Source organism: Opisthocomus hoazin, chromosome 3 (genome assembly GCF_030867145.1).
Source record: "Opisthocomus hoazin isolate bOpiHoa1 chromosome 3, bOpiHoa1.hap1, whole genome shotgun sequence".
Lineage (NCBI taxonomy): Eukaryota > Metazoa > Chordata > Aves > Opisthocomiformes > Opisthocomidae > Opisthocomus > Opisthocomus hoazin.
The window spans coordinates 76,635,262-76,656,118 of NC_134416.1; the positions used below are offsets into that span (position 1 = coordinate 76,635,262).

General features: G+C 41.8%; 1 protein-coding gene across 5 annotated transcripts in view; it reads right to left on the reverse strand.

The window, feature by feature from the left end:
* Positions 1–14,791, reverse strand: part of INO80C (INO80 complex subunit C) — a 31,235-nt gene extending 16,444 nt beyond the window's left edge. The window contains exons 1-4 of one of the 5 annotated variants that reach the window (XM_075416720.1): positions 14,585–14,674; positions 11,153–11,314; positions 5,955–6,201; positions 2,681–2,900 (exon numbers count right to left, since the gene is read on the reverse strand). In XM_075416720.1, the coding sequence (XP_075272835.1) occupies positions 2,681–2,728 (48 nt within the window). In that variant the 5' untranslated portion in view covers positions 2,729–2,900; positions 5,955–6,201; positions 11,153–11,314; positions 14,585–14,674. Of the gene's footprint in view, positions 1–2,680; positions 2,901–4,942; positions 5,055–5,954; positions 6,202–11,152; positions 11,315–14,584 lie in introns of all 5 variants that reach the window. The other 4 variants (XM_075416719.1, XM_075416721.1, XM_075416718.1 and 1 more) reach the window with 4 other exon arrangements.
* Positions 14,792–20,857: the final 6,066 nt, after the last annotated feature.

Sequence of the window (20,857 nt, forward strand, 5' to 3'; positions counted from 1 at the left end):
CAGGAGCCGTTAAAACTTGAACACGTACACTCTGGCAGACAAAAATGCAGCTCTTTACATTGCTGGGAACAATTTACAGAGAAAGGTGTCAGAATTAGATGTGCTTAAGCTGAAGTTAAAATGATGGCTAAAAAATTTCTCATGACCAACGTTATTAGCATAGTGTATTTCTGAAAGCAAACTCACTGAAGTCTCAATAACAGTGTAAGACTGAAGAAATAGCACTCTCTTGAACAAGATAACTCTCTCCATGTCTGTAATGGAAAGGTTTGCTGGAAAGACTTGTTCAGTAACATGTATAAATATGTCTTCCCCATCTGGTTGCATTTTACTGGTTCTTGGATTCAGCAGGAAAAACTTTTTCCCTCTTCCTTTCCACTCACTGAAATGAAGCCCAATACAATTTCAGCGGCCTTTTGTCTCTCAGCACTCTGGTACATGGTAGCTTTTAGGAACGTTCTCCCTTCACAGAAGGTCCTACCTTACTTTGGGGTAGGGCAAAAAATTTTTCAGCTTGAAAATATTCAAATGCCAGGAAGGAAAAAAACTAATGTTGCATATTCACAGAAAATTTTGTTCCACACGGTACTGAAAAATTCCATTTACTAAACAAAAAAACCTGAGTAGCAGCCAGCTGAAAACAGGTGTTAAGCACAGTGCAGATCAATGTCCTTGATTTCAAGCATCTAGCAGAGTGGGCAAGACAGTCATGCTTACAATGTATATTGGGAGTAAATCCATTTAAGTCAATGGGTTTCATCATTGCCAACTCATCTTAAAAGACAAGGCTCCTGGTACAGGTTTCTGCTTTCACTGACATCTAAACTAAATCTCCCAAACGCCTGACAACAAATTATTTCTGTTTAAATTACGACGTTGTCCTCAGATGCCGATGCTGCTTTCACTTACAAAGAACGGAGAGGGAGGGTTGTTAAAAACAAACATAACAACACAAAACTTGAAATTAGATTGCTGAATTATTATAATAGTAGTCATTAAATGTACTCCAGCTTCTTCCAAGCATTCCCAGAGGACTTCTGAGTCACGTGTCAAACTTCTCTGCGCAAGACTTACAAAACCTGCCCTTCATAAAGCAGCAGATTTTTCCCTCTAAACTTGCTGAGTATTTCCGCTGAGCATCAAGAGTTAATCAACTACGCAAACTAACTCCAAACACATGACTAAAATTTAGAAATAATCTCACCTGTTTGGTGTATAAGAGGAAGGGGGGAAGTGTTTGAAGCAGGACATGGAAAATGTTTCAATTGCAATCTAAATAAATAAAGCTAATACCGAAAGACACATACGCTGTCCAGAAAAAAATCTGTACATGTTGCTTTCGAGCATTTACACTGCTGTTCTGAGGCGAGTTAAAACACCTTACATTCCAACTGCCTTAGAAAGGCTGAATAAAATTTTACTCATGCACTAAAAGATTGGACTGTCACAAAGTGATGGATGGCTTTTCTATGTTCTCTGTAGGGCATTTCAATACCATGGACTCCAAGTGCTCTTGATTAAAAGGCGACATTCTCATTTAGGGTCCCGTCACTGCCTGAGCTTCAAACCATTATCATTCACCTGCACTGGTGCTTCTAGTGACAAAATACTTACCAAAATGTATAAAACACTAATTACTTTCGTCACTTTGATACAGGTATAAAACACCCTAAAGCAAAGCTCTGTTATGCTGTGTGAGGGTTTGAATTACAAATTAAAAATGTAGCCAAAGGAAGAATAAGATTTTAATTACATTCCTCACCTCTCAAACATTCCTTGAAAACCTAGGGGAAAAAGACCTAGCAATTTCATGACACAAGAACTCCATTCTTACTGGTACTGCTCACTTAAGAAAAAAAAAAATCCAGAAAAACTCCAGTTCACTTTGTTCTCTTCAAAATTATTAAATTTTCAAACACAGAAAGAGACTAACAACCTTCAATAAAAAGCGTTGATTTCTTCTCAAGAGATTTCAGATGCCAAACATGTTTTTCCGTTTAAAAACTTTCCAGCACTATGATAGATGAAGTTTTGTAACTTACAGATATTTCAAGGAAAAAAATTACTATTTTCTATGGGGAAAAGCCTCAAATAAAATGTAATTGGGACGCAACTGTGAATAGCTTCACACTATCCCAGAAAAGCTTGGTTTAATTTGCATTTGCCACAAAGCTCCCTTCGGCTTAAATAATTGCAAAGGATCTCTCACTTTTAGATTTCATTTGGTGGATTGGGACTATTCCTTGTTTATAACATTTGACAGTTTTCTTTATTAAGAAAATTGTAACTCGGACAAATTCATGAGCTGAATGGCATGCTGAAGCAGCTCTGCAACTAAAAATTTCAGTATATGTGGAATGAAAAAGCATGTGTTAGTTCATACTTTCACCAAGGGTAAAACTGAGCCCAGCTAACAGAATATTTTGATTCCCCAAGAGAAAAAAAGTATTCTAAATTGATGGGCCTTAAGACTGAAAACGGATGGAAGCATACTAGCAAAAAAGACTAGAGTAAATCACAATTAATTTTTATAAAAACTGCCAGTAATGTACTTTCTCTATCAGAAAAATTCAGTTGAGTCAAGGACTTTGGCTAAACTGCTTCTTAAAGTTTAAAATACATCATCTGATATAGAACAGTTAAGGTCAAAGTATTTCTGGAGAAAAGACTGGAGGCTTACAATATGCTCATGTGTTGTTAACATTGTAATGCTGCTCAGGGAGCACATCAGAATTCGTCTGCCGAGTAACAGGCTTCAGCCAAGGTAGGAGAAGGATCCAAGTCCATTCATCGGCGCGTGACTGAACCAGGCACATGGAAAGAAAAATGGTATCGGCTCCTACGGCTGGTGGGAAGGCAGTTCCGTTCTCCAAGAAATAGTTTCCCAATTCTAGTTTCTTCTGTAAAACATTATCCATTTTGACAGGAAACAGCGTTTGAGTAACAGACAAAACCAAAACAACATTTCTTCAAGCAAAGGCAATTCATTAGTTTCGAGTACAGACGGTGTTTATCTTTCTTCCTATTCTATCTATTTTTCTTAGGAAAAATAGAATGAATTAGAATAGTCAAATTTTACATGCAGACGTTATTGACTAACGGGTAAACCAGTACAGAAAACAAAACTTTACTTTTGCTTTTTCCCTATTTTTTGCACATTTTAGCACTTCCTTCTACCTTAATTGTCACTTCAAGTAGATAAAAATTCTACTTCTATTATGTTTCTGCTAACTACACCTACTGCTGCCATGATGCATTAGCAAAACTAGCAGTCGTGCTGCAAAGGCTTAGCACTGCGGTCTAAAGTTACTCAGAAGAAGGTTTTTCCATTTGTGTACAGGTACTTAAGACTGTCATACCCAAACACAATGTCAGAAACACAAACGTCAGGTACACTGACATATGGAACATTCCACTTCTAAAGCAACTGAGAACAAAAATACTCTTTCTACAAACCTCCAAAAAGTTATCGAAGGCATAACAAGTACAAGAGAGCAGTAATTGTATCAGAGGCTCCAAAGTTCTTTAAAAGAGGACAAGAAAAGAAACTATACCTTAGTTTTTAAAAATCTTCAGACTACAAATGTCATCTTTATTGTTTGTGTCATATCATGGGATGAAAAGAATCTGTCTGTACATGCCATGAATATTATATCCGCTTTCCTTCATCTAGCAAACTCAACACCAACCATTCCTGCTTTGAATAGCACACCAGGTCTCCTGTACTCAGCAAAATTGTAGGTGCATTATCCTATGGCTAACTACATTTAATGGGATAATGAAAAAAAAACCTGATGATTGAACCAAATTAAGCATACGGCAAATTCTAATTTAGATGAAAATAAGGTAATACAAATATCTACTGAAGACTATTTAGAGGCTGCTCAGGAGGAAACAGGAGGGTGGAGTTGTATAGTGATGTTCATTTCAAGGCAAATTTGTGAAGTATCTTTGCAGAAACATTTGTACATGTAGGTGATTGTTTACTCAACCATATAAGTTTTGTGGCCATACACTTCACCCTGACACTATATATTGAAGTTGAGGAAGTGCAGCACATCTCAAAAGCGCCAGACAGTTCAGCGTTTTGCATATAAACTTGTACCCGACTGCCATTTTTGCTGGACTTGAAACAGAACAGAACTATTAAAAGACTTGACTTTTCCACTACATTAGAATTGGCAAAGCTTTGCTATCATATCCACAATCGTAGATGAGAGGGAAACATAGTATTCAATATTTTGTGATGGGTTTAACAGGATATTTTAAGAAGTTTCCCACAATGAATTATTTAGCAAATAAAAAAATACCTTTTGGACAGATGGAAAGGAGGAGGATAAAAAGGGCAATTCTATGGCTGCAACAAAAGGCAATTCTGGCTGCAACAAACAGGTTTCACAAAAATTAAGGAGAAAATGCAGTTTCTGACTTGAGAAAATTTAAGGTCATTAATGTGAGTCTCAAACTAGCATTACTCGTTCTAGACTATGTAAACAAAGATAATCAACTTAAGGAATAAGGACTTTCCAGCTATCTACTTTGGTTTGAACACACTGTGCATATGTTAAGGAAAAATGGCCTTCTCCTACACCAGTTTGTCGATTTTAAGAGTTAATTTTGCTGTAAGAGCATTGCACTGTTCCTCCCAGAAAAGCAGTTCTACTAAAACATAACCACTATTACAGTGCAGGGAGAATTAATACTGTCTCAATGTACTCACTGAGCTTTGGGCTTCGTGAATACACTATGGGGAAAAGTACCCAGCGGTTGTACCCCGACCTGCCTGTGGAAGGAGTGTACGGCTGCTCATCTACGGAGAGGGCGCACCCGTCTTAATCACATAAATATGAAATGAGGCATGGTGATACTGAATAATTGAGGCTGGAAGGGGTCTCAGGAGGTCGCCAGCCCACCTCCTGCTCAAAGCGGGGTCAAAACTGACCTTGGACCGGGCTGCTTAGGGCTTTGTCCCAGCAGGTCTTGAACACCTCCAAGGACAGAGACTCCACAGCTTTCCAGGCAACTCTCCATCTCCCTAGTTAGAAATCAATATGCTAGAAAATAGAAAATACTGGTTTTATTAACAAAAAGCTCTTTTGGTCATGAGCAGTCATATAACTCACATTAATTACTGCCCTAATTTCTGCATGTTCCATCTCAGCAGTATTTTACTGTAGTCCTGATGGTTTCAGGGCATAAACGTAACAAAGTTTTGAGGAAGAAGGGTCATCTTTTATTAAATGTACCTGTTTATCTGGAAAATTAAGACAAGCTTCTGGATGGACTGCATACCATTACACCACTGACTCAAAAGAAAGACTGTTTTTATGGCACATAACTTTCACGCACAGTTTCCTACAGGGTTTTAATTCCCTCCTCCTTTCTCCTAGATGATGAGTATTGTCATAATACTCTCTCCCTTCCCTGATAAACATCCCCTGTACTCCTGGGATGCCACTAACCTGTTCTTCAGAGATGGTCTACTTGATACATCGCTAACCAAACTCTAAGCAGTTGTTCTGTATTTAGCTTGGGAAGTTGTGGTTGCTTTACAGAAGGATTTTTCTTTTAATTCTCAAAAATGCTCCTTACCCCCACAGCAGGGTCTTATAATCAGCAGGCACAATTTTTCTTCCTGAGTCAGACAGCACTTACACCCTGGTGCAGGATGATTACAAACTATGTAACTATAGACATTCACCCCTCCCAGAATGATGGACTCTGCTACAGTTTAATTATACATTACTCACAAAATAGTTTCCTTCTATCCATTTCAAATTTGAATTAACAGTGATGCATTTTTATTACAACATAAAAGCATGTTATTAGATGGTATGACTATATAGCTTTTTGGCTCGAGTTCTGGAAGGAAAAGATTTCTGATTCCTGTTTGCGCAACTGTGTATTTCGCATTAAAATTCTCATTGGGCAAAACATATAACAGAAATAAATACCTAAAATACATAAGCAGACTGTTCTGACAACAGTGTTCAATACCAGACTATGGTGTCTTTCTCTTTGGAACAGAGAGAACCTCCATCCTCGGCTGCAGAGGAGAAAATATTTCCACGCTTCCTTCCCAGCACACCAGACTGGCTTCCAGCCTGGTGCTTAGGGTGTGTGTGGGGAAAAAGCGGGTTTGAATCGCCTCTGGCAGTAGCGGGAACAGGACTAACTTCAAGTGGAGGACACAGCAAGTACCTGCAAGGACACATGATATAAAAAGCAAGTATCAGTGCCGTAAGTGTGACTTCTGTTCTACTTTCGAAAGAAAGAATTTAATATCTGCTTTCAGAAAGGCAGATGTTCATGGTTCTAAATCCCAAGTGGAAAGAGTTGCCTAAATCTTCGGGGAGAAGTAGAATTAGGACTAGTCCTTCCTATTTTCTGCTAGCTTATTTTGGTGGCATCTCACAGAGCTTGCTGGAGTTTGTAGAGTCAGTTCTAAGGTACTTGGAGACTGACAGACAAGCAGTTTGACAGCTGAAGCTGTTACTCTCCCGGCCTTCCCACACGCAGGGACACTAGATCTACTAATGCATCAAATCTTGAACTGCTGCAGTTTTCATTCAGTTTGTTACAGTAAGCTAATGAAACCTGAAGTTAAGAGTATCCAAGCTCATGAAATAGCTTACTTGTAGCGGAAAAGTCATTTTCCTTGCCACATGGTCCTGTTTCTTCCTTGTGTTACGTCCAACACCTGTTGGACCTCCCTGTGAACCAGTCCAGTTCACCAATGCAGCCGGTGACAACGCAGTGTTGCGAGAGGGAGAAGGTTTGCTAAGTCAGTCCTCTGACGGATGCCCTCTGTCAGTGGTGGGGCAGGTCTGGTGAGTACCAAAGCTGGCGTGACACAGGCGGCAGGAGCACGCAGCCAAGACTTGTGGAGGTGGGCAAGAGTGAAGAAGACAGGAGGAGATGGGGGCTCTTTCTTTTTTGATCATGAGAAGTGAACAGATTGCCTAGTTGTGCCTCCTGGAGTTGCAGGTGTGCTCTGCAGTGAGACAAGACATGCTGGCCACGGGTACAAATTCTGCTGTGAGGGCCAGGTGTACTTCACAACACGGAGAGTCACAACTTTTACGGCTTTCTGTAGGTCTAAACAAATAGCCAATGTCTCCATTTTGTTTTCTTGGAATCCTTAAAAAATGTGTTCAAAATCCTCCCAGGCTATCAAATTAATATTTCTATTAGCCTTTCTAATCTGAAATTAATACATTTATGTAACTACTAATGCCTTGCTAAACCAAGAACTGAAGTTATTACCTAACACAAGCATTACATTTCACAAAAATGTGAAAAACAGTCTGACACTTCTTCAAATCTGCAATATCTAGACAGTCAAGTTATTCCAAGTTCTCTTCCGTTAATCTGAACCTTTTAATGCACTAACTGGATTCAGAGCTTGCTTTTTAGGAGCACTACCTCTCAGACAAAGTGTCATGCTAAAGTACATGCACGCAGTGTTTTAGATTGCTATTTCTCTTTCAAAAAATAACCTGTCCTATTTTATCTCCTCATGATAGAAGCAGTGAACCATCTTTATTACATCTCCTAAGTTTCTTGCATGCTTATTATGAATCCTGAAATTAAGTATGATCATAGTAAGACTCTCCATTTTCTGTTAGCTAAAGGAAAAATTAAAGTTCTTTACTAGGATAAGGGGAGAAGGGTAAAAGAACCATGATGACACCAGCATACTGACGCCCATAGTAAAAGTCAATACACATATGCTTTTGCCTCTCTACAACATAACACATCTGTGTTTACTCTAAAATCTAATGACACTTGGTTGGGGGGGTTGGTAATTCTCTGAGACTGGCATAGACTGGTTTGGAAATACACATACTTTTATGATTACAGATCATCTAAAGCCTTCAATATGTGATAAATGTCAAGCAAAGTCAATTCTTAGCTCTCAGTTTTGACAGTTTCCATTTTAATCTAGATCGCTCTATAAAAGCAATTCCCTTTTTTTTGATACAGCTAAACCTAAAATACACATAACTTTTGCCAGATTTCCCTACAAAATCTGCTAATTGTCTTTTAAATATAATTTTTTCCCATCAGGGACTGGAGAGATTCTGGTTCTTTAGCAGATTTGATTTCAAATGTGCAAGTGACAAAAACTGGTACCTCAGGACAATTCTGGCTTCCATCAGTTGACTGCCTGAAAACAAACTCTTTCAGGGGAAGCACACAAAAACCCCATGGAAGAAGAGATGCTTAATATTTCAGATGTCACTCTCTGCTTTGTTGCAGAAAGTATCTCTGCGGTCACGTGAGGGTTAGAAGATACAAGCAGTGGCCCCCTGAGTGCTTCATACAGAGAACTGCAAGCTTGGGGGATTTTCAGCACTCTGTGGTCGGGTGACACGCAGTGTGATGCCAGAGCACGTTACCTGTCTGAGGGGTAGCTATCCCAATTTAAACACTACCTGACAAAACTCTTCTTAAGACACGGCGATTTGCTTTAAACTGGCTCCTAGTTTTGTAAGAGCCAAGACTCTTGGGTAGGGTTGTGAGTAAGCGTGTAAGCGGCTGAACTTTCAGGGCTGACCTCAGCAGCTCTTATCAGTAGCTAGCAATCGACTGTACCGTATCATGGTATCCATACTTCATCCAATGAAAGCATCATTTAATAGGTTTCAGTTAACTTCCCCCTGGGAGCACATTACATTTTTGAAAGATATTGTTCCAGGCAAGCAGTAGCTTCAGATTGGCACTGCTTCATTGGTTAAATTCATGTATTCTCAGTTACTGTCATAACCTTAAGGGCTGAGAGACGCTTAAAAAAAAAGCATGGTCTTGTGGTCTAGAGCATAATGATGTGATAGCTTTTTAATAAATTGGCAAATACATATGTAGCTACATCTCCCCACCATCATGCCGTATCAGGGTCCTGCTGTCCCTTTCAGGGCAGATGGATTGGTAGAAACACAACACGTTTATTAAATTTCCAACTACAAAGGAAAATCATGCTTTTCTGTTGCAGAAAGTCTTATATGGAATAGTGTTCTAATAATTAGAGCAAGTTTGGTGTTATATTGATTGGAGTAAGTCGGTAAACAAGGTCTGAATTTGTAAGTCGGCGATTTTTTATTTCAGATCAGAAAGTTGTTATACTGTGATGCTCTAAAGGAGGTCCTTGTCCCAGAACACGGTGAGAGCACTAGTTCAGCTCAGCAGTTGTAGTGGCACTCATAGATTCTGTAGTTACACTCATTCTCCCTAACCTCCTTTTTCAGGAAATGACAGCCAGATCAAATAGAGTCTTTAAAACAAAGTTATTTTAAAATTGATTTGATGGTTTCCTACTTACAGTGATAGGTTTGGTAAAACAGCAGAACAGGAGAACTGATTAAATTTACTGACAGTTTAGAGTCCAGTTCCATGGTATTTATGCACTAGGGTAAGCCCTCTGTCTTTAGTGGACAGCTTCTGAATATGTAACAGTAACCATGGTAATATGTATATATTTAAGTCTTTTTGTTGAACATACAGTTGTCCAACAGAACGCTCATCTGATGAGCTTCAAAATGTCATTGTTTAGTTAGATTTAAAATAAAAATGGAGTTCTAAGTGTATCTTAGAGTTGCTCCTCATATTTTCATGTTGTGCATAAGAGGAGCTTATTTAAGAGGATGATAACTTTAAACCATTTTGACTTTTGTATTTCTAATATTGCTGTATATCTTCTGGTTTTATGCATAGAACAAGAAATTCAGAAAGTGTTAAGTATAAAAACAAGAGCTAGTTACATAAAATGAAGGTTGCCAGCAGCACTGCTGCAATATTCATAAACAGAGATAAAATAAATATATTTAATAATTTAACCCTTAAATACCACTGCAGAAGGGGAAGTTCAGTCTTCGTTTTCTAAATGGTACCAAGACCTGCTGCTGCTACAACAATGGAGAGGAAGGAAGCAAAAACCATTCTCTGTGTATTTCTGTAGTTTACAAGGCAGTTTACAGAAACTAAAAGTGTGAGATGAACCATGATGCAACTCTCAAAGTGTCATATACTAAGCAAGGCATGTCTGAAGTTGCTTCACAAATAATGTAAGCAAATATGCATTTACAATAGTATACAGCATATTATCTCTCTTTAATTGTCCTCTGACAAAATCAGAGGCTTCCCCCCCCTCCCCCACAAATCATTCTCTTCTCTCACTGCAAATTTTGTCATTTAAGCTTGCTAGCTGTCATGGGCAAGCATTTTCTTTCATCAATTGCAAAAGCTTCCCGTTGCTGTATCACCTATTAAAATAATGGTGTGTAAACATAAAGGTAGAGGAACTGGTGGCATTTTAAGATCAGTGTCAAAGACTCTATCCCAGGTTAAGTGATAGTAATTAAAAAGACAGGAGACCTGGAGACAAGTCTGCACAAGAGCTTCCATTACCTGAGGCAGCAATGGAGCTGAACCAGCACAGCTGCTGTCAGGAATCATTGGGCAAGGACATCTCACTGAACAACACTATGTAAACCACTGAACAGCACTGGGTTTGACACATGAATGTTACCTTTTAATAGACATAATAATCCTCAACATTAAAAATCTTCTGCTGTAGCAAAGACTGAGGTATTTTTCAGTGGCACTACTACATGGGAGGAATAATTGTGTAAGGCTAACGAAAGTGATGTAATCAATTTGCAATCATGCTTTCCTGTAAACTCGCTTTTAATTTTACTTTTGGTAAATACAGGCATTATATCCAAAAAGCATGTGTCTCTTTCTGTAGACATGACTGACAAGCCCTATGCACAATGTGCTTCCAAAACAAACATGACTCAATACCTTTGGGTCGGTAACTCATACAAATGATGAAGAATGTTTTTTGGTAACATTCCTAAAGTGTGTCTTAGCGAAAGCAGCAATTCATATGTTGGGGAAACGTAATAAAAATTGGGTTTATAATAATCTGTATGCTGTGTGATAATGGTGCCTTCTTGTAGGATACACACAGTTACTCAAACTAGTTAATTACACTGCTATACTTAAGCAAATTTGTTACATAAAAACCCCCACACTTTTGAAATCTACAGTTTTACTAGGCCAGTGTGGCTTTCAGCACGAGCACAGTGATGGCTACTTCTGACATACAGCATGCAAAAGAAAAACAAACTATGTGATTTGCAGAACTTACAAAAACCCCTTCTTGTTTAATTTCACAGTGATGGAATCACAGATGTGGGTAAGTTCAGAGCTGGCACAATGTGAAGTGTATTTTCATGAAGGCCAGGCACAAGTTTCTCAGCAGAAGTTACCAGTTCATGTAATGCGGAGTCCCCAGATCCTCGGCTGACCCCTGCAAGTAGTTACAAACCTCTAGGCAGGTATCCTCTTACGTACTAATTGCTAAATAACCAACAAAATAATTCACTATTTCTCTATCTGTTTCACAATGTCAGTTTACTCAAAATAGGAATCAAGCTGAGCTATGGAACGATGTATTTGACCTCTGAAAGGCTGAAAATAGGCTGTAAAAGGCTGATAAAAAATATCAAAGGGCTTAATTAGGAAAGGGAACAGTCAGAGGAGTAACAAGTGCTACCTCCAAACCTGTGCTGCAAGTGGTGTGTATTAAAGGTGTGTACCTATCAGACTGCCAGATGGAAGAATGTTACTTGTTTGGAGTGAAAAAAATTAAAATAAAATAAAAATCCCACAATGACTAGATACTTGGTATATATAATATATTCAGAAAAAGTATTTAAAATTCATGGATGACCTAGTCCCTAATTGGCTGAGCCACTTAAAGATTGGATAAATTATAAAATAGAGCATTAGTGCTCGTTGACTGGCTATGTTCTGAATAGCTCAGCAGACTAAAATTATTGTTTCATTGTGTCATGGGTTTCCTTATCCAGATAAAGTACATTACTCAGCAATTAACTAAGGACTTTATAAGGACTTCTGGAGATTAAGATTAAATAAGGTACTGCAGAACAAAGTGCCCAATGATCGATGTTTCTAACTCAAAAAAAGCAAATCCTCCATTTCATTTCTGTTTGAACTGGCTCGCTCCAGAGCTAGTCAGCAACATTGAATGTGATTGCCAGAAGATCAACGAGCTGTTTCTTGTCCCATTCCTGAGGTTACACATTTTCTGAGACTTCTTTTTTTCTTTTCCTTATGGGATTGATCTGCACTGCTGAGTCAGTGAATGCAAATGCTGACTTTGATGTAATGTTGAGAAATTACTCTTTTCTGCACTGAAATCACTTGTGAGAATTGCAAAAACTGTTTTATCACACACTATCAAAACCTGGATTGAGTAAGAAATCATGGAGTGTCTCATAATACTGGAAGCTTTCCACAGGTTTGAGTCTCATGTGAAGTTCAGAAAACAGTGTTAGAGACTGAAAGGTTTGGGGAAGTTTTTTAAACATGGAAGATTACATTTAGATTACATATAAGTATATAACATTTTATGTGTGTATACACACACACACACACACAGAGCAGTCCTCTCCCTTTTCTCGTTGGAAATCCAGACTGTTATCTCTAACAGACCTTGAAAGAGTTGTCAGACGTGATCATGCCAGGCAGTAATTTTTCACAGCTGCAGTGCAGTTTGTCAGCTACATTAAGCCCTACAGTTCATACTCCCTCTCCTAGGGATAAACCCACCAGAAAAGAAACTATGTAAATGCCACAGGGTGCAGAAAGTGTTACACACGCATCATTCAGAATGAGGAAGGGTTTGTGCCTGTGCTTGGGCCTGCGCACAATGGCTTTCGATTGTCTGGAGAGAAGATCCTAAAAAATGCAGAAACGTTCCCCTGATCTGATGGCTCATGTGAAAATAAGCAACCTAACTGGCGGTAGCGCATACTTTGTAGCTATGCTACTGTTGTAGTTCATGAAATATTACTGAGAGGAATCATTGCTGGGGGGGAGCGGGGGCGAGACAACCATTTTTTCCAAACCCTTTTTGACCACTTTAGCTACCAAAATCTTTCTAAAAGAAGTAATTCAAGACACATCGCATCTAAAGTCTATACAGATGTCATGTACACACTGACTCTGAACCTCTTCTGGGGCTTAGTTTTAGAGGTGAGGTGCTATCTCATGATCGAGGGGCAGATGTCATCAGCTGGGGATGGGTCTGTGGAGCTGCACGGTGATGTCATATGATGCAGAAACAGAGGCTGCACTACCCGCTGCGACTAGGGGTAGGAGGTTAGGAGAACCTCACATCAATAGCCCTTCTCCTTCCCCTGACCCTGCTCCCCAAAGCTCAGGATCTGAGGTTACGTCTTCATTGACGAGAGGAAATGGCCTCAAGTTGCATCAGGAGAGGTTTAGATTGGATATTGGGAGAAATATCTTTACTGAAAAAGTGGTCAGACATTGCAACGGTCTGCCCAGGGCAGTGGTGGAGTCACCATCCCTGGAGGTGTTCAAAAAACGTGTAGACGTGGCACTTCGGGACATGGCTTAGCAGACATGGTGGTGTTGGGTTGACGGTTAGACTTGATGATCTTAGAGGTCTTCTCCAACTTTAATGATTCTATGATTCATTTCACCTCCTAGGTCCACCTGGCTCAACTGAGAGAAGGCTGTAACGCAAAATTCTATTTGAGCTGCACACAACAGAATTATGAGCTGTTGAATTGTGCTCATTCGAGCGCTAGTCCCTCCTCTGTGGCAGATCAACTGCCTCAAACAACAATCACCGTGCACCATCGGACTGTTGTGCACGTAGGTGTACATACGGGACTTGGGTATGGCATACGTCAGTTACAAAGCAAGCTACCAAAGGTGACCGCAAGACGGCTCGATCAGAAAGTGTCAACACACACAACGCCGACAGTTAAGCGATTTTAAACAAAGTTTTAACTGAATCTAGCTTAAGCTTTTCTTCTCTGTTCATACAATCATAGGGTGGTTTGGGTTGGAAGGATCCTTAAAGATCATCTAGTTCCAACCCCCCTGCCATGAGCAGGGACATCTTCCACCAGACCAGGTTGCTCAGAGCTCCATCCAACCTGGCCTTGAACACTTCCAGGGAGGGGGCAGCCACAGCTTCTCTGGGCAGCCTGTTCCAGTGCCTCACCACCCTCGTGGTGAAGAAGTTCTTCCTAATACCTAATCTAAATCTGCCCTCTGTTAGTTTACAGCCATTCCCATTGGGTTCCACACTCGACTGAAGAAAGCGTGAGGACTGCACTACCAGTCTGGCTGCGCACACGCAGGGGACACAGCCTCCACGATGCAGGGCGACAGAAGTAGAGGCGCGAAACTCGGCCTTCAAGCGTCTGGAAAGAAACCCCCAGGCCGAAGGAGCAGCCCCGGCTCCGGCCCTTCCCTGGGCGGGACCGGCGAGGAGGAGGAGGAGGAGGAGGAGGAGGAGGAGGAGGAGGAGGAGGAGGAGGAGGTGGAGGGGACTGCGGGCAGCTGAAGGAACAGAGCGGGACAACGCCCCCCGCTAGCGGACACGCGCGCGCGGAGGTAACCGCCACCCCACACGGGCGCGCGGGCGCCCATCGCTCGCCTCCCGCGAGCATGCGCGGAGGAGGGGTGGGGAAAGGTCCCCGCCGCGCATGCGCGCTGACCGCCCGGCGCCTATTACCTGCGAGCAGCCCGACGCCGTCGCCTTCTTTTTCTTGGCGGGGCCGCTGCCAGTGCCCGGGCTCGCCGGGCGCTTCTTGCTACGGGGTGGGGCTCCGGCGGGAGAAGAGGCGGCCGCGGGGATCAGACTCGCCATGCCTCCCCCTTTCCCAGCCCCTCCGCGCCCGGAACAGGGAGAGAGCGTTCGGCCCCCCCCCCCTCCCCGGCCCGTCTTCCACCCCCACCGGGCGCGGGGCAGCCCCGCGCAGGCGCGGTGGCGGCGCTGTGAGCGGGCATGCGCAGTAGACGCGGCGAGGCCCTGCCCGCCCCGTCGCCCGGGGCAGGTTAGGGCCGCGGGCGCGCGATCCCGGCGCCTCAGCAGCTGGGGCGAAGCTGGCGGGCAGCGGCCTGCCTCCTCATCGCCCCCCTCCCCGGCCTGCGGCAGCCCGGGGCCCTTCGCGGAGGGTCGGCTGCGGCGGTGGAGCCGGGCCCGGGGGAGCCTCCCCCCACCCTGGGCTCGGCCTGTCGCCCGCGGGGGGTGACAAAACGTGGCGAGGTGTGGGTTTGCTCAGCGTGGGAGGTAGTGAGCGTGCGCGGCTGGAAAGGGCGCTGTCGCCGAGTCGCATGTATTGCGGCGGCTTTTGAGTCGTGCGGTGTGCAGTCGTTTCCGTCTGAACATGAGGAAGAACTTCTTCCCTCTGAGGGTGACGGAGCACTGGAACAGGCTGCCCAGGGAGGTGTGGAGTCTCCTTCTCCGGAGATATTCAAGACCCGCCTGGACAAGGTCCTGTGCAGCCTGCTGTAGGTGACCCTGCTTCAGCAGGGGGTTGGACTAGATGACCCACAGAGGTCCCTTCCAACCCCTACCATTCTGTGATTCTGTTTGGGAAGTGCAAAATAAAAAGCTGTGTAAGGCTCGGCTGAATACAAGCTGTGGTTTCAGAGATGAGGGACCTAGCCCCAGCACAGCTTGAGCGCTGAAGGACAGTGCTGTGTATGCGGGCAATTGCTGTCTTAAGCCTGCCCAAAGTGAGGTGAAGTTTATGCAAAATGCTTTCAGACCGGAGAACGGTCTGTGAGTCTCAAATGTGTCAGCTTTTTCTACTTGCCTTGATAAAACATGCAGCTGGTCTTAATTGCTCCCTTCAGCCCTAAGACCATGAGCTCTGAGAAGCCCACCAAGAAGGGTTCTATGTTATCATCCACGCTTAAACTATCATCTTTTTAAGTGCAAGTTGCAAGTAATTGTGGTTGTCATTAAAGATTTCAAAATACGGCTACAGACATAATAGGATAGTGAATGTCTTTCTGAGTAGTTCATACTATTACAGATATGGTTGATTCCACCCTGTTTTGACATAGCAATTTTTCCTCGCGTTGGAATCTGGAATAATATTGCACCAGAGCAACGCATCAGAATGGATTTGTGACGATTCAGACTGTGCTCCAAAGTGTTTCCATAGTCCTCTTACTGTCTATGCCGTTTCATACCCTACCCCAGAGAATGGCCTGGTGGTAATATGGGGTTGCAAATAGTTCTGAAGTTGCTTGATGGCTGCTAAAACTGTTTTTAGATTCTTTATGCTTGTATGCACCTGCATTCAACATACTGGTCAACTTATTACCATATTTGTACAGTGCCTGACTGCCAGGTTTCTAGCTGCAGCCGCATGAGATCCTGCCCCAGTGCATGCCTTGTGGAGAGGCAAAGGTCCAAGACGTAGATATTCAGGCATAAAAACTAGGTCACGTTTATAGCTGGTGCTGTAATGAGGACTGAGCTTGGTCACAGTAGGGGTCCCAGGCAGTGCTGTGTAAAACAAAAGCTCTGAAGGTGGCCTGAAAGAGAGTTGAGGACAAAAGCCTGAACTTCCAGGCACCTGTGTATGTAACAGAAAAGCAAGACAAGATTTGCTTTCTGGGGCATAAGCAAGCCCTCGTACAAACATCCAAGCCCCATCTTCTTCTTCCCAACTGTAGCTGGTTTTTGCTCTGTTTGGGTGTGCAGGCTGCCAGCAGCACTGCAGAGCAGACTGGTAAATGCGATTGTGTTTGCCCTTAGTGATTGTTTTAGGTCGATGTGTGCTATGCAGTATGTGTCTCTTCTCACTTCAGACGGCAGCCTCCCGTTGTGTGCTCAGGATGGTGACCTGAGTTTGAAATTAGCAGAGGCACTGGGAATTGCAGGGCAGTCGTGTCCCCTGACAAAGCCAAACCTGCTTTGCTGTGTGCTCAAAGTGTTGATCTTATTTTAGCCTTTTTTCGTTCCCGGGGCTGGGTCCCATCTCTTTGACACGCACATGCTGTGTGCTCAGCTCCCAGGCACGGCCAATTAAAAAGAAAGCATACCTTATCATAAGAATGTTTTTACTGAGAGGAGCACCTTTAATGCTGCTGGAGGGTAGATGTTGTATGTGAATCATGCAGAGAATTAACATGCTGCATCAGTGAAAGTTTTTAAATAGCACTTAGCCAGGCATTTTCTTATCTGTACCCATTTCTGTCAATCGGCTTACTAAAAACAAAATCAGAATGCCCATGTGTATTGCAGCAATATTAAGTACAATGTTATTTTACACGGTACCAAATGCTTTACAATCCCAGAAGGCCTACAACTCACTGGAAAATAGCAATAATGGCAATGTAAACGTTGAGAGTGTACACAGCAGATGAGTAATAGCATTAGGGATGTGGGAAGGGCTGTGGAGTTGCAAGACTGCCTTCTCCCCAGTTGTTGAGTGGCTGTCCGCACCCAGCCCTTCTGAAAATTAAGAGGTGTTGTTCTGGTTAACAAGTGCAAATATGTACCTTGCTAGGTTCCTGTTACACACTTAAATGCACAGTTGTCTTGTCGTACAGACAAGGGCTCGCCTGAAAAAGTGCAAATTGAAATTGCTAGTCTGGCTTGGTGTGACGTGGCACTTCCTGCTGTCATTTTGAACCTAGCTTGAGGTGAGCACTGTTTCCCTCACTAGTACTGCAAGGTCTATTTTTTATATGCTGCCTTGCTAATGAGAAAATTAAATACAGCTCAGCAATAACCCTGCATGCTCTTTGATGTGAGCAGTCACCCACCTGCCTGTTAGTAACGGTCTTGGTGAACTGAAAAGTCTCCTTGTACTTTCCTCAATAACATGTGAGGAAAAATGCAGGAGTCTCCTGAAATGAGGAAGAAGATCTCAGGCCCCTGTCCCAGGTTTGTCTGAGGTTTTTTTCACCCTTTGACTGAATGAAAATTGACCACTAGTGATAGTTTTCCCATCATGCGGAGGGGATGTACTCCATTGTGAAGCTGTTGAGGATTATTGAAGGATGGTGGGTGCCTCATGATTAGGATAATTTAAGATTAATTTATTTTTTTTCTTAAAGGAGGGAGACAGGGATGACAGAAGACAATGTTTGGAAAAACAGCAGAAGGATCTTTAGCATGAGTTGGGATAAATCAAAGTAGAGAGAGCGAGGCCCCCAACAGCCATGCTCTGCCCCTGCGCTGGCTGCATCTGTGAGCTGTGGGGGTCCTGGGAGGGCTCTGCCATGCAGGCGGCTCTGCTGTGGGCTGCGAGGCGTGACAGCAGCTGCTGGGACAGTAAGGACCGACCTGAAATGGAGGATGATGACCTACCATTATGAACGTCAGTAATGCATATCTGGAGGCACAGGGACAGCAGGTGGAGAAGATCCATAGGCAGAGATGGCTGGGGCCACGTCAGAGCTGCTCCCTGCCCCAGGTTCAGGAGCGGCTTCCTAGCGAGTAGAGAGCTGTGCCAGCTCCCTTCCTGCTGCTACAGGTGAGCCGGCCCTGTGGAGCGGCTGGTTGTGGTGGAATGCCCTGCAACTGCCATGTTCAGGCTGTGCAGGAGCAAATGCCTTGGATGCTTTCCGACCAAATGCATTGGTACTCTTCTGCTCCAACAAAAGGAAAAGGCCGGTCTCAGCAACTGTGAACTTATTCTGCTCCAAGCTTTGAAATTGAATCTTTCTCGGTACCTAACTTACATCCCACCAGGTTGTTTGGCTTTCAGCATTCCCACTGTTCTTACTTCTGTGCTACCAGAAAAATGTGAGGTTAAAAATGAAATTTTGTGTGGCTTAACTCATTGGCCATATTGCAGCTTATAAAATTATTATGTATCTAAAATGCTGCGAGAGAATATACATAATCCTTCTGCATACCACTGAATTAAAGTGAAGGTTTTAAAATTCTTATATAACCTCTTTCTACATTTGTTTTCGCATCTACAAAGTAGGGATAACTTTTTGCTAGATGGCAAGTAGAACTCAATGTAGGAAGTTGTGGCAGTTGAGAACTATCTCCTCATGATGGTTACATAGTAATTTGTACCATCACAATTTCCTGGCAACAGTATCAGACAACTTCTCTGTTACTTTAGCCATCTTTAGCAGCATTACACAGGTACAATTGGTGCTATAATTTGCAAGTTTTTAACTCTTTAAAAAGACTTGTTTTAGTAAAAAAAAAAAAACACCCACAACTTTTTTTTTTCCTTTTAGTTGTCTACGCGTCTGTTGGGTGTTATTTGCATTTTCATAGAGGCTCTGGAAAAAGAAAGGATTTAAGTTCTTAGCCTCACCGCTCTATCAGGTAAAAAGCAGTGGATTCCTGCAGGGTAGCTTGTGAGGTCTGGTGGCATTTTGTACATTATTCTTTAAAAGTACTTGGAGGCTTTGATGACTTTTCAGAGCCTGCAGTATGAACTCTTGTGATTTGCATTTGTTCCCTGCAATTTGCAGCTGCAGGCGCTGCACTAGCTTTGTTTAAATATAATGCCGAATGCCTTTAAAATAGGTATTTGAACTTTGGATTAAGCAGACTACTTTTGTAATATTTAAGGCCTTTTTACTGTGCACATCAAATATCTAACTTTCAATGCAATCTTCCTGTTAGAAGTTTTGAAAAAGCCATTGCTATATTCTTCGTAACACAAAAAGCGAAGCAGAGTCTTTAGAAATGCCTTTTGTGCCATTTTGCTAGTAGCCTTTCCTTCTCAAAGTTTTTTTTAAAGTGTGATTAATTTGACGCATCAGAAATAAGCAGTAAAAAAAGAGTCAAAGTGCTGGTCTGTTTGCGTCTTAGTTATACTTTATTTGGATTTTTTGCTACTCAGTAAAGTTATGTTGGCAGCACACTTGCCGTTTATCAGTGTTGTTATGTGAAGTGTGGCCTTCTGACCAAAAATTGTATGCGTGCTGTGTCTGGCCAGTTTAACCAAAATACTGTGTAGGCAACACAAATCTAACCCAAAAGGTTATGTTAGCTACAGATTTCACTATGGTAAAATAGAGTTCTACACTGGAAAATAATTATGACATGTAGTATTTGACTTTGATTTTAAACATTATTCTATTTGCGCACACTGTGAAAGGAAGAAATGTGCCATTGTATAGTTAATGGAACCCTCTAGTCTGTATGTCCTGGATAACTACTTATTATGCAGTGTTTAACGTATTTACCCACTGTCTTAAAAGATTTATGAATTAATTTATTGCATTAGATTTAATCTTATCTTTTTGAAAGTGAAAATGGGTTAAGAATTTCCCTATTTAGTTTGCATTCAGATTCTGATGAATGTTTTCTGCAGTTATTCATATGAACAAGTTCTTGATTTCCAATATGCTCAGCTGAGAGAGATAAAAATGTCATGATACTCATTTGCATAATCTTTAATGCAGTAACCACCTTGAAAACACTGTAGGTCTGTAGACTGAAAAAAATGTGGATTAGCTAAGTAATCTGATTTATGAACATAAGATTTTGATGGGATGGCAAATAGTTTGTGAGCAATCTGGAGGCTGAGCATGGTCATATAATTAATTTATTAATAATTCTAAATAACGAGTTAATTCACAGAAATAAAAATGTCCCATTGAATTCATTAACAGAACAGGAGCTGAAGTCACTGAATGAATTGTTCGCAGGGATCTCTGTGAACAAATTGCTCTCATGCATCTCAGCTTGTTAAAGCAAGTCTTCTACTGCTATGGCACTTCTAGTTCTATAGTAATTTTGCATTTGCTTGTAGATGAATGCTGTGGTATTTTTATTGCAATTGGGATATAAATTTAAGTAAGTTAATATTGCCAACAGTATCTTTGAATGTTAGTGAGCTGTCTGTGAATGTTATCTGCTTTGTTCACTATTATTTTCTCAATGCAAAAAAAAAAAAAAAAAATAGATGAAGATGCAAAGTGCAACCAGTATGTGACATCTGCTTGATAACATCTTGACTTTGGTGGTTATTTGTCAGTCTCACTTTTTTTTTTCAAATGCAAATTA